The sequence below is a fragment of the Trematomus bernacchii genome, unplaced genomic scaffold (genome assembly GCF_902827165.1).
Source record: "Trematomus bernacchii unplaced genomic scaffold, fTreBer1.1, whole genome shotgun sequence".
Lineage (NCBI taxonomy): Eukaryota > Metazoa > Chordata > Actinopteri > Perciformes > Nototheniidae > Trematomus > Trematomus bernacchii.
In genome coordinates this window covers 3,687,283-3,701,410 of record NW_022987342.1, presented here as the reverse complement: position 1 = coordinate 3,701,410, position 14,128 = coordinate 3,687,283, and the positions used below count along the sequence as shown (strand labels likewise).

Below are 14,128 nucleotides of genomic sequence, written 5' to 3'. Positions count from 1 at the left end.
AATTGAATGCAGGCAGAAAAATACATTTACAGAAGATATAACATGAAATCTGTCCCTTGTAAAATAAAACAGTGTGCGACACAATGGCAATATAAGAAAATCAAAAAAGGAGAATTCCGCAAAAATACGACATTAAATCTGTATTTTTTCGTAAACAATGTTTGAAACACTTGAAAGAAAAAAATTTGTTTAGACTAATGGACACAGATAAATGCTTAAGTCGTGATCCAGTGCTCTGATGTTTGTGGGAAATGGACACATCCTCTTTTGGCGTGTTTAGACCATACAGAACATTTGAAAAAATAAATCGTTTCACCTCAAGAGAAATATGTGTGGTCATACCGAGCTGTATAATAACCATGGCCGTACATTCATTGTCTTTTTCAGGGATGGCTTCATTGGCTTCTTGTCCAGTGTGAAAGCACAATTGTAATTGCAGGTCTCCCTTGAAAAAGAGATCAATAATCTCAATGGGATACACCTGGATAAAAAAAGGTTTGAAATGAAATGAAATTGTTGTCGTATGTGTTACATTATTGCCCAAGCAGTACAATGTTAACCCTCCTTGTATAAAGCAGCCGTCAAAATCAAGGCAATAAAAGAAAAAAACAATATAAAGAATCAAAATCTAGCAGATACAATACTTACAATTGCCTTTTTTCTGTATTTACAAAATGTTCACAAAGAAAATGGAAAACCAGTCCTTATGTAACAGTTCCGTCATTTCATGTTTGCTAGCAATTAAAATAAGACAAATAAATGAATAAATAATTTTTTTTTTTAAATCAAGTGATATTACAACATCAAGTGATTTGAACATATCTGCTGTGAGAATACTTACAATTAAGGTTTTTAAAAATGTTATATCCAGTTGCTTTTGCAGCAATGCTTATCTGGCTATTCTGAGCCACAATCCTTTGTACAGCGGATTCATGAATAAAGTATGTTATTTCGAATGCAGCTCCAATGTTTTAATGTGAGCTTGCAAGTATGGATGATATCACTTGTTCTTTCGCAAAATTGAAAGGAAATTATTTGTTGAAATATTTTTAACTAAACTCAAATTAACTCTTGTTAAGAATGTAAAAGAGCTTATCTCCTTAAATGAAGTGATATTGAAGCCTTCTTACAGCCAATAACATCCTCAGAGGAAAAGGGTGGCATATTGGATGTCCATCTCTCATGGGATTTTATGAACATTTTTGACATGCTTTTTCAGGTGGCCTGACTGCTTGAAACTCTTATCACAGTGAGGACAGGCATGTGGTTTCTCCCCTGTGTGAATATACTTATGCCTTTTCAGGTTATTGGAGTCTAGAAATCCTTTCCCACAGTATGAACACCAGTGTCTCTTCTCTCCATTATGCCACCTTAAATGCATATTAAGTTCTACCCTCCTTGCGAATTTCTTTTCACAGAGGTTGCAATGAAATGGTTTCTCTCCAGTGTGCATCCGTAGGTGGGCTTCCACATCTCGTTTTGTGAAGAACCCTTTCTGGCAGATCTGGCAGACAAAAGGCTTGATCCTCCTGTGCACCATCTTGAGGTGTTTGGTGAGGCCGAAACTATAGACAAAGCCCTTCCCGCACTGTGGGCAGACATGGATCCTACCATTGCGGTGAACCCGTGCATGGCGTTTGAGACATTTCGAGTCTGGGAAGCCCTTCCCACAGAGCGTGCACGAGAAGGGTCGGTGCCCAGTGTGGAGACGAACATGGCTTTCTAGGGCTGCAACGCTGCTGAGGACACGGCCGCACTGCCCACACTGGTTCTTGAGCAGACGCCTACCAATGACTGATAAAGGCTGTAATGGTGACATAACAGTAGGTCCTCTGACAGGTATAGGGAAGAGAGAAACGCTTGGAGGGAAAACTAGCGGTTGATTCTGGGATTTGGGTGATTTTGTCTCTTTCTTCTCCCCAGCAGGAGGTGTTTTATTGGCTGATACTCTAGGAGGAGTCCAGATGGCTTTAGCTGTAATTTTTTTCGGAGTGTCACTGTTCTCTGCTGACTGGCTTGTTTTAGCTCCATTCTGCAACTTGGATTGACTGGAACTTCTCATTTTGGCCATTGTTTTGGCTTTTGCTGCTTTAGCCAACTTCTTAGCATTCACCACTCTTAAATTATTTTTAGGACCAGTAACATCTGGACTTAATCTTTTTTTTTTTGCAGGAGTGGATTCCCTTGTCTTTCTAGGACTGACACAACCTTTAGCCAATTTAGGCCACCTAATACTTGGGGAACCAGGGTTCAACTTAACCTCTTTAGTACTAGCCTCGTCTGAAGTTATTCTATACCCAGGACTGAAGGAATTGGTTTCCCCTTGAATCTGTGCACTGGTAGTAGCATCTTTAGGTAAGGTACATTTTCTACGGCAGAAAGAAGGCGACCCCTTGAAGATAATTTGAGGGCTAGTGCCAGTTTTACTTAAAGTAGTCCTCTTTGGGTCCACAGAAGTGGTTTCAGAACTTTTATTGCTAGCGCCATCTCTAGTTGAACTAATCCTCCCAGGACGCACAGAAATGCTGTCAGTCTTTTTTGAGCCAACACTTTCATTAGGTGAGCTACCCTTTATAGGACTTGCAGAAGTGGATCTTGTCTTTTTAGGGGTAGGACTTTCTTTAATTGAGATAGATTTTCTAGGACTCAGGGAAGTGGATTTATCTGTTTTAGGCCCCGCTCACACGAGGCCGTTTGCGTTTTATGCACAGTATTCGTAATCAAAAAAGTCTTCCGTTCACATGCATTTGTTTCATTTAACGTGTCTGTTCAAACGAGGCCGCTGGAAACTCTGTAGTACATATGCTGGGACTGTAAGTGGCGCTGTACTTCCACACGAGACCGCTCGAAAGCTGTAGTACATATGGCGGGACTGTAAGTGGCGCTGTAACTTCCGCCACAAAATACACCAAAAGCAGCGAGTATAAGATCCCCCCCGGATGTGTGTGAGGCACAAACAAAACAAACAAACGAAGATGGCTGTTATTCGCGCAAGAAAGGAGCTATTTTCGTGGTCCGACGACGAGGTGGAACTTCTTTTAAGTGTAACACTTGAGTATAAGACGACAAAAATACAGGATAATGTAGACTGGGAGTCCTGCAAGCCTAAATATACGGAGATAGCCGACTTATTTCAGGCGCAATATCCGAGGACCCCGACTGAAAAAGATTTCCCTCACGAGAAGAACACAATTTCACAGGGCCAGCTTACAGCGAAACTAAAACAGGTACAAGGGGACTTGTTCGACATGGAAGAGTCGTCGCCCGGACCAAGTTCATCCCCGAGTTTGGAGCATTCCACGGATTTGCCAGAGTCGAGTAGATCCAACGGAACTCTGCCAACTGCTGCGGTTGTGAGTCATCGCAGGGATCTGCTCCAGGTATGTTCATGATTTCAATCTTAAAGGGCTTGCTATATACTATGATGCAGTACCTTCCACTGAAAAACTGAACCGGTTTAAGCTTGGTAAAATTAGAAAGTATTTAGAGCTGTTTTATTTGTAAAATGTATTGAGAGCTATTTCACAACATGCCTTTTGTGTTCTGTTATCTGGTGGCTATGGTCCTATTGTGTATTAATTCAAACTTTCTCTGGTTTATTATAGGCACGGCTGGACGGCCACAGAAGTGACCGCATGAAGAGGAAGCTTCCAGCTGAACATGCGGTGCAGGAAGAGCTGCGATTAAAAAGCCGGATGTTGGACTTAATGGAGGAAGCAACCAGCCGCAGCGCAGCCAGCATGGATCGTATGAACAACACCATGGACAACATTAATGTGACTGTACAGAATGGCCTTTCCCTGATGAGCCAGTTCATGCAAGTTCATACTAACAACAGTGGATATGGACACTTCCAGGTGCCCTCATACCCACCCCGAAGGCCACACACGGCCACACCAAGATTAAACCCCTCTGTACCACACACCCCACAGCAACAATCTCCTCCATATTCATTCAGGCGGTCACTGGATGAGGAGGAGCAGTAAAGCAGTGAGCTTCTTTTTTTTTCACAGCACTTTTTGGTCAAAGGAAGTCTGTAAACATTTTTATTTTTAACTCCACCAGACTTTGTACAAATGGAGAATCACTTTTTTTTTAAGCCTTTTTTTTTTAGCTAGCAAAGGTATTTTTTTCCCTTTTACTGTGTACACATTTATAAATAATGTTATTAATAAAAAACCTTATTAAAATAAAAGAACAGTCTTGTCTTTCATGTAAGGGTCAATGTACTCCGCAAGCACTCTCCTCACTCTCTTTCCTTCTCCCTCATTACAGTCAGTGAGATATCTATATCAGTGTGTGGGAGGCTGTAAGTCCTTTTCACCTTGTAAACCTAATTTTGACTAAATACACCACATTTATGAAAAGTAACCCCCCCCTAGTGTCAAATATCTGAACTGTGATATGTCACATTGGGCCTTAATGGTAAAGCCCAAACTATTGTTAGGCATATATTATAGTCTCAGATATATAAAAAACATGTCTATGAAGTGTTTTGCTCAAAATACCAAACAAATTACCCATTATAGCCTCATTCCCTTCTATTTCATCTCTGGAATCAATATGATCAGTATTATGCATTTCACAAAGAAAGTTTGCATTATGATTTTTATGAATTGTATAAATTCAACTTTGATTCAACATTTGCTTATATTACTTTTACTGAAAATCCTCAAATATTGGTTAAAATACTATTTAGAGAAGGGAAGGTAACACAATCTTAACAGGTTAATATAATAGTTTTTTACTACAGTGTATGTACTATGTTTCGCTAGTGGCCAATACAGTCTGAAAATACCATATCAAAATGTACGGTTCTTTTACTATATGTGTAAATAAATACGGTACAAAATATATATGGACAACCTGACTCGGTAGAATGGGCCATATAACTTCATTCATGAGGATGATGACATTTGTTGCACATTAAGTTCAAAGAAAGTCTGGAAGTGGTTGCAGCCAATTTTATTTTTAGTTTCACACTTTTGACATTGGAGAATCACATAGTTATTTGCTTAGTTTCACACATGTGACATGCATTAAAAAGTACTAAAAACAGTTAGGATATAATACAAAAAATCCTGTAACAGTCCTCAGATTTAGCAGCCAGGTACATATACCTAGCCAGGCAGTGGCGTTTTTATATGTACAAAAGTGGTGGGGCACAAAAAACGTAGATGTCTATATATAAGCTTCTGCAGTGACGTGCAGTGAGGTTCATGGCTGGTGAGGCACTGGCACTGACTCTTCAGGTTTACAAATATTATATTTTGACCTAAACCAAAATATAATATTATTTTCAAAAGCTTTTTTTGTCTGATGCTTCGATTAATTTTAAACAGACAGTTCAACAAAAGGATACCCAAAAAATGTAATTTGATCGTTTAAATATTGAATTGTTCTCTCTAAGTAAGATCCCATTTTCAAAAAATTGCGGTCTTACCTTGACTTGAAGATGAAGTCCATTTGCCTATCCTTCTGGACAAACATTTCTATTACTTTTTTGTAAAAGTCCTCCTTATCATCTTGTAGTTTCAAAAGTCTATCATAAATCTAATCGATAGATTTATGATTCGAAAATTATAAAAGTAGGGTAGACATGTGGATATTATCCGGCTGAACAAAACGTGCATTTATCTAACAGGTACGTTTCCCACAGATCTTATTTCAAGCTATTTTCTAAAATCCTATAGAGAAACCTCATTGCTTTTTTGCAGCTTACTTCCTGGTTTTAGGACGCGTCACTGCAGCTCTCGTCTCCTCTTATTATACATCCATGCTCTTCACACACCACACTTTTCGCGGCACACGTACTTACAGCCAATCAGCTCTGAATGATGTGAGATGACGTATGGTGGGGATGGCAGCTCTGTGCCCCTATGGTGTTTTTTTTTTTGCCACACACATTACATTGAAAAATACTCTGAGCATGCGCAGTGTAGTTTTTACAGTCACCGTTCACTTTGACAGTGAAAGGGTGGGGCATGATCAGGTTTTGTCCCACATGGCTCAAAACGGCACTCTAGACACTAATTAGAAGAACACAGACTAAAACAGCAATGCACAGACGAATCAGATGATTAAACATGACCTTAAAATATATTTTATATATTTTTTTATTTCTTTTTTTGCATCTCTTTCCATTTTTTGTAATCATTATGTGTAATACTTTCTGCTGACACTAGGTGGGGCTGTGCCAGGTATATGAATATTGTACAGCAGCCTGTCGCTGAAGGAGCTGCACAGTGAGGACAGGGAATGTAACAAAGAATGTTTATCACATCTTAATAAACACCTTTAAAAAAAATGTACAGTCTATGTACATACATGGTATGGCCTCCTCTTCGTCCACAATCTGTTTTTTCAGAGCAGGGATCTTTCCAGTTTTTAAGTACATGTTTAGCTTGGAATTAGCAAAGACCCGTGCATCATGCACACTCCCAGGCCACTTTACCACGACATCCATGAATCGGTACCTGTAATCACAGACAGCCTGTACATTAAAGGAATATTTTCCTTTCCTGTTGATGTAACTAGTGGAGTCGTTAGATGGCTGCTTGATTTCGATGTGGGTTCCGTCCACTGCTCCTAAACATTGTGGCATGCCATGTGTACAATGGAACCCCTCAACCAGATCCGGGGTCTCGGGCTCAGTAAAAGGCAGCTTGATGTATTTTGGACCCAGGTGGATGGTGATCGCTCTGCATGTCTCCCTAATAATGAGGGACAAAGACGGGCGGGAAACTCCGAAGGCGTTAGCAGTCTTCCGTAGCCTTCCCTCGTCGCTCAGGTAATAAAGAACCGCAGCAACCCTTTTCAGTGGATCAATTGGCGCCCTCATGTTTGTAGTTTTCTTCTCGATATATGGGCGCAGTTCTTCAGTCAGGGCAACGACAGAGGCTTTGGACATGCGGAAGTTCTCCCTCCATTCATCGTCCACGACAACGCCATTGACAAAATTGTCCCACCAACTGCTAGTTCTGCACTAACATATTAATCATGGTCAGTAGCGTCTGGAGCACAACAGCAACCCTGTGATCCGCCATTCTTGTTGTTGTTGTTGTAGAAACAAATCAGCAATGAGGCGGGGGAGAGGTGGGAAGAGGTGCGAAGAGGCGGGGCTGTCGTTATTTTTTCAGGCAATATTCGTATAGAGGCGATTAAACGGACTCGGTTGACCCCCCAGAGCGTTTCGTTTGCAAATCTATCCACCTTGGGACCCGTTATCGTTTGTGTGGTCAGTTTCTATCGGCCTCGTCTAAATAATAGGGCTATACGCACGCGAAACTATGCAGATACAAGCCGTTTTCTCCTCGTGTAAACGGCGCCTTAGAGCTAGCACTTTGTTTACTTAAGCTAGACTTCCTAGGGCTGACAGAAGTTGATTTTCTGTTTTTAGGGCTAGCACTTTGTTTACTTAAGCTAGACTTCCTAGGGCTGACAGAAGTTGATTTTCTGTTTTTAGGGGTAGCACTTTCTTTAATTGAGATAGATTTTCTAGGACCCATGGAAGTGGATTTATCTGTTTTAGAGCTAGCACTTTGTTTACTTAAGCTAGACTTCCTAGGGCTGACAGAAGCTGATTTTCTGTTTTTAGGGCTAGCACTTTGTTTACTTAAGCTAGACCTCCTAGGGCTGACAGAAGCTGATTTTCTGTTTTTAGGGCTAGCAATTTCTTTAATTGAGATAGATTTTCTAGGACCCATGGAAGTTGATTTATCCGTTTTAGAGCTAGTTAAAGTAAAGCTAGACATCCTAGGATACAGAGAAGTGGATCTTTTAGTTGTGGAGCCAACATCTACACCTGTAGACCGGCGAGTCAAAGGAGTGGACTCTCTAGTAGCCTTAAACCTCTTAGAACTGACCGGTGGATCACTAAAAGTCCTCTTGGATCCAACACTAGCTCCAGATTGTCCAGATCTCTTGGGAATAAAACGAACAGGGTGAACAGCTTTCCTGGCTGGAGATGTAACATCTTTAACCAATCCTGAGTCTTTTGGTATCAGGAAAATTGATTTTTTTTGTTGTGTTTTCATTGGCTGGGCTGTCATTTTTTAATCTAGGATTTATAGGCCTTATAGCGCTGGTCTCTGTTTCTTTGCATGGATTCATTTTAGACCTTTGAGTTTGCAAGCGAGTTTTGAGATGACTTTGGAGCTTGTCCAAAATAGATTTGTTGTGGAACCTTTTCTTGTCACCAGTTATGGTGTCTTCAGAGGAAGCTGTGGCATCCATGGAGTCCTCAGAGGAAGCCTATAATAAAAAGGAAAGATAAAGAAAGAAATTTAGCAAAATGTTGCAAGAGTAGCCAAGAAATATATTAAGGTGCTCCCAAAACATCCAAGGCCATTGTGAGGAACATTTCAGGCCAGTGAATAAACACCAATGTTACCATTCACACCCAACATTTCACGAGTAATACAAGGGGCGTAGTTAGGAGCTTGAAACATTGGGGGCTTAGCCCAGCCCAGATTTGTCATGGGTGCTTGGAACATATTTGTCATTGACATACACAAATAAGGCGCCAAAAATGATCAAGGTTGTATCCATATATCGTTAAATTACTTGTTAATATAACAATGATTGAGGTCATATGATCAGATTGTACAGTAAGTCGATAAGGTAAAAATGATTGATGTGATTATCATATATTGCACAATGAGTAGATAACAGGAAAATGAATGAGATCATGACCATATGTCTGAAGACAGGTCAATAATTTAATTATTATGACAGACCGATGCCCAAACAATCAACACCATTACAGCCTGGTTAATTATTATTTCCCATGGAAGGCGTTCTTCCGAACATGTAGAATTAGTAATAGTACTTTATCCTTGAGACAATGGATTTGATAAACCGACAAACGAGTGATAACTCTTAACATACCTTTGTTGGGTCTTTCGTAACAGGTGTCACTGCCAGCTGTGCAAGGAACTGGGCTTTAGTCATCCATGAATGAGGAGTTGACATGTCCTCGGTGGCGATTGGAGTTAGATGCATGATGTCAGCCGATGATTTATTTTCTGTAGGTGTTGTATTGGGGGCCAATGTTGAGTTCTCAAAGTCTGGTCTTGACACCTCGGAAGGTGTTCTGCCTTCAGAGGATAATGATGCCTTCTCTTGAATACCTTTGGGCTTTTCTGCCATCTGAGAGATATTCACAGGCAGAACAACAGGAGTTTCTTTTAATCCGGGACATAACTCAGTGGATGACACAAGCGTCTTTGATGGCTGCGTTGACATAACCACAGATGATGGTTTCTCTTTTGTGATACCTTCTTTCAAGTTTTCAGAAGATCCATCTGTAGGCAGTCTAGAGACATTCACTGCTTCTTTGGCTGATATTGGAAATGAGAGCCTGGTTAATCTGACCACGGCAGAGAGTTTCTGTGCAACAGTTTTTTGCGTTATCACTGGAGGCACAGAGGTAGGCACTGGCCCCTCTGATGCGTTTAAACTGGGAATGTTTTCTGTAGGTGCTTTTATTAGCTCAGAAACGGAGTCTATTTGTTGGGGATATTCTAAAATAGGTTCCGATGTTTCACTCTTGTTTTGAAACAACACTTTGGTGTCTTCATCTGAAGCAATTTGTGGATTCACAGTAATCCTTAACTCCTGTGAAGGTGAAATCAAATCGGGCGATGACAGTGTAACAAGAGCATCTGATTTGGCTGTATCTTGCTTGGTTTTCGGAATGATGGTCTGTGAATGAAGCAGCCTTGACGCCACAGCTGACACTTCTCTTGGAATTATTATTGTGAATTGAGGTTGTTGTGTTGGCCCTGACAATGAGTCTTTTGCGGTTGTGGTTGACTGTGAAAGGTCAGCAGAAACCAATTTCACGGACGCAGCGTCTACTGTTGTCTGAGGAACAGAGTCTTTAAAAGGGGTTCCGAGAAGCAAGCCGGCAGTTAAGGAGTCTGGAAGTATACTCTTCTTCTGTGCAGCAACAACTGTTGACACAACAGTAGGAGGCTGGGAGGGAGATGGTGCTCCTATTTTAGGAGGTTTTAAGAAGGATAATGATCTTGGCATGGCAATTATTTTACGAGAGACTGACTTGATCGTTTTGCTGGTTGCTACTGATGTTACCGGAGAAGCAGAAGATTGCTGTTGAAGTGCCCGCATAATGCTTTGAACCGCAACATGTGTTAAGGGAATTGAAGATATAGTAGGTGTAGATGGAATTACTATATGCTGTTGTTTTGGTAGGACAAAGTTGATGTTGGACTGAAGCTCATTGGTCGGAGTTATATCAGTATTCACAGGAGAGTCATTGTGTTTCTCTATTGTTGATTGGTCCTTTGTGGAGAGCTCTGTAACAGCCAGCTTGCATGCAGCTTTACATGTTTCAATAGGAAGCGGTGGTGTCTGTTGCTCTGCTGCGACCTCGTCCACAGTTTGTAGGATGCCCACATGAGAAGCACTCTGGGTCTTAGCTGGTGCTGCCATATCCACTGTTGACTGATTCATAGCTTCAACTAATAGCATTGCATCCTGAAGAGTTACAGAGCTACGACGTTCTCTGGGCTGATCTTCAGGAGGGTATAATGTTTCAATTGAAGATAAAGATTCAGTGAATGGAGTTTGAATCGAGATTTTTTCATTTTCCATGGAGAGTTGTTGAAGTTTAGAGGTTTTACCCTTTCTAGAGGAACATCTTTTACCTACAGATGGTACTGAAAAAGTCGGAGAACCATTTTCCTTCATAGGCTGTTGCTGATTTTTGGCTTGCTTTGGCGGACGTCCTCTTCTACGTGGCCCTGGCAACTCAGGCTGGGAACTACCCTCAGCCTCGCCACTTTTTGATTCTTCAAATGCTTTTCCTTTATTGAGTTGTTTACGTGGTGCACGTATTCGTTTCCCTGTAGTTTTAGGAGTAACATCAGCCTGTTCATTTACTGTTGTTTTGCCCTCCTTTGGACATTGTAGGTTGACCACTAATGGTTGCTCTTTTCAAGAGGTTCAACCTCGGATTCATTATGAGCAACCACCGATTGGGGCTTTCCAGTTTTTATGAGTTCTCCCTGCGTTGCTGATATGTTTTGACTTACTTCAGAATCTTCTTCTATGTTGTTGTTTATGGAAGCAAGTGAGAAGACTATTGAAGGCACCAATTCAGGCAATTGATTCTGAGCTCCTTCTAGACCACTATTACTTCCCAAACAGGGTTGTTCTTGGGCTACTGGGGTCTCTTCTTGGGGCGTGGGTATTTCTCCAGTTGAACTTTCCTGGTTAACGAGACGCCCTCCAATTTCAGTTGCACAAGCAGAGGCCTGGGGTGAATCTATCAGTGAAAGAGACATTTTAGAGGAAACATTAGAAGAATAAAGGGAGAATGGTAAGGAGCAAATCTTGACAAATTCTGTCAATCTTACAAACTATCAAACTAGTTGAGAAAATAACAGTTAGTTTTAACTCTTTACCTGGTTGATCACCTGAAACTTGCCCGCAGACCACCATTTGCTCCACTTCCTCTTGCTTAACGACGGAATGCGACTGAGAATCATAGGAATCCTGCGGCAGAGGAATTATTTTTTTTAATTTCAACAAGACAACATAGATGGAAAAAAAACAGTATTGATTTTTTTTTTGAATACAAACACACCTCCTGTTTGACAACTATAGAGACCATTTGAGTAGTTCCCTCATAGTTGTGGTCATGCAGAGTGTTCTCAATCTCCTGATGATTCACAGGTGGACATTGCTCCACTAGCATAATTCGGGAACGAACAATATCTGTACAAATAAACACACGGAAAATAGGACAATTCGTTATTTCTGTGGCTTATGTCCTGAAACTTTCAAAAAAAGTAAAAATGTCAAAAAGTGTAACACTGACAAATCCCTAAATACTGATCCAACCTACTAAATTGTTTATGCTAAATGTCCCCTCCATCTGTGTTATGTACATGGTACTACATATTCTTAGATAGTTTGAGTTTTATGCTTGTAAGTAATAGTGTCACGTCAACAAATACCTTCGTACTATGTTGATGCCGAAATTCAGAAAAGGTGATGTGCCGGTTTCCGAAATGCTACTCCTTCTCCATAATGCCTGTAGTCAGGGCTCGGGATTAATTGATTGATCTGTTTGGTATTTTGAAAACAGAAACGTATAAATATACCTTATATAGGTATGGCCTTACAATATATCATTTAAATATAGCATGATAGGTGTCCTTTAATTATTTTGCGGTCTAGATTTTTTAATTTTTTTAATTTTTTGCGTGTGTTTATAAATTACCTCGAGGGCCGTACCAAATGGTCTCGCATTCCGTATACGGCCCGGAGGCCGGAGGTTCCCCACCCCTGCTCTAAAGGCTCGTCGAGGATCGATTATCGAGGAGGCTGTCTGGAGGAGCCGTAACCGAGGATACACTGATTTAGAGGAGAGAGGAGTCTCTCTGGAGGAGCTATAACCGAGGGTACACTGATGTAGAGGAGAGAGGAGAGAGGAGAGAGGAGAGAGGAGAGAGGAGAGAGGAGAGAGGAGAGAAGAGAGAGGAGAGAGGAGAGAGGAGTCTAGCCTACGAAGTGCTTCGTATTTACGTCACGTGATACACGCTGTTCGGTTGCGCTGCTTCAGCAGCCTGCTAGCACATTAGCTTACAAGCTAACTCAGCTGAAAAGGATCCAGAAACTTTACTGTTACTTTTTTACTTTAACCATTTTTTGGAGATCACCGACGGCGATGAAATAAAGAGGACCATGACCAGGTAAATAAGATGAAGCTGTTCCCTTAGCCCCCAGTAATGTTACATTAGTAAGTTAACAAGTAAATTATATATATAGCTGATGTAATTTAATCATATTATTTCATATTTAAAATTTAAAGTCTTAATTTTTCTGTACTAATAAAACAATATGTTTTTTTAAATGAACAAAAGCATGTTGTATAGATTGATTCTTAACAATATTAGTGTTCTAATCTTAATAGCTGTGATCATAACAGTTTATATTCTCCTTCTTCCCCTAAACCAGCCCAGATGATGTCCCACTGACACAGGTCAGCACCTCCAGGTCCAGCAGCACCGTGACCCCCTGCTCTGCTGAAATACACAATTAAACATTTTCTATTACCTATTTTTTGTATTAATAAAATTAAACTGAACTTAACCTCAGTAAATGAAATAAACAATGTGTTTAACAATTACTATTTTAATTTAATTTTGTATTTTCATCTGATCAAAAAGTAGAGGTAAGAATATATCCATCCTCTCTCTGCAGCTTCATGTCTTCTATTATTATAACTTTCATCATTGAGACAGAGGAAATCAATCATGTTATTTAACATCACCAGTAGTAAAACAAATATCAGCAAAAGTGTGTTTATCGAGTTGTTTATTTGTATGGGCAGCAAGTATATAGAAGCAGCTGTTTGGGGAATCAGACAGACTCAAGCTATATATCTATTAAAAGAAAAGACACATACAAAATCAAATTCTGAAACTAAGACACCTGTCTGTAGGACGGCAGAAAGCAGAAGTCTGGGTGGAGGATGTTCCTGATCGCCGTTTAGCTTTTTCCAGCACCTCGGGGTGTCCAGGTGGATGGCAGCTCTGTCCTGATGATCCGCTGGGCACTTTTCAGATTAGGGGTCCTTCTCCAGCAGATCCATTTCTCCAGAATTGTCCTAATTACAGAGAAAAACAAGAGAAAAATTAAAAAGTGAATTAATCATATTAAACACAGGGTTGCAAAAGTATTATTGCAAAATGTAACTCTAAGCATTTCAGACAAACACTCCCTAAAGGATCATTTAAAAATGATGTACTGTTTTGGTTTTTTTAAAACTAAAGAGATGAAATGACAGTCACACTTGCATTCCTTTGACAGCACTGCAAAAACTAAAATCAAGCAAAAGGCTGCTGTCTATTTGTGATCGTCTTATTATTATTATGGGATTAGGATAAATTAAAGGGGACCTATCATGCAAAATGCACTTTTGTACGTCTTTTATACATGAATATGTGTCCCCGGTGTTCCAGGGAACTCACCAAGTGTCAGAAAACACAACCCTCTCTATTTTCCTCCATACCCAAATCTCTAAAAAAGGGTCTGCAACGGATCTGATAAAAACTGATCCAGATTTGAACACTGTCCTGACGTCAGGACAGTGGCG

The 14,128-nt window shown here is 40.4% G+C and overlaps 2 protein-coding genes across 2 annotated transcripts; one reads left to right on the top strand and one right to left on the bottom strand.

Annotated features, from left to right (window-relative positions):
- Positions 1 to 2,881: 2,881 nt before the first annotated feature.
- LOC117482100 lies at positions 2,882 to 4,158 on the top strand. The gene is made up of 2 exons (XM_034130110.1): positions 2,882 to 3,380; positions 3,606 to 4,158. Exons 1-2 carry the CDS (start codon positions 2,940 to 2,942, stop codon positions 3,984 to 3,986), a joined length of 822 nt encoding a protein of 273 aa, XP_033986001.1. The 5' UTR covers positions 2,882 to 2,939; the 3' UTR covers positions 3,987 to 4,158.
- A 3,368-nt stretch (positions 4,159 to 7,526) lies between these two features.
- LOC117481931 (mucin-17-like) lies at positions 7,527 to 10,543 on the bottom strand. The gene is made up of 2 exons (XM_034129871.1): positions 8,890 to 10,543; positions 7,527 to 8,253 (listed from the first exon to the last, which is right to left on the bottom strand). Exons 1-2 carry the CDS (start codon positions 10,492 to 10,494, stop codon positions 7,978 to 7,980), a joined length of 1,881 nt encoding a protein of 626 aa, XP_033985762.1. The 5' UTR covers positions 10,495 to 10,543; the 3' UTR covers positions 7,527 to 7,977.
- Positions 10,544 to 14,128: the final 3,585 nt, after the last annotated feature.

Bases quoted from the DNA above. Each gene is read 5' to 3' on its own strand.
- LOC117482100 (XM_034130110.1), top strand. From the start codon at position 2,940: ATGTGTGTGAGGCACAAACAAAACAAACAAACGAAGATGGCTGTTATT. The intron at 3,381-3,605 runs GTATGTTCATGA...GGTTTATTATAG, and splicing joins ATCGCAGGGATCTGCTCCAG to GCACGGCTGGACGGCCACAG.
- LOC117481931 (XM_034129871.1), bottom strand. From the start codon at position 10,494: ATGCTATTAGTTGAAGCTATGAATCAGTCAACAGTGGATATGGCAGCA. The intron at 8,254-8,889 runs GTATGTTAAGAG...TTTTTATTATAG, and splicing joins TTACGAAAGACCCAACAAAG to GCTTCCTCTGAGGACTCCAT.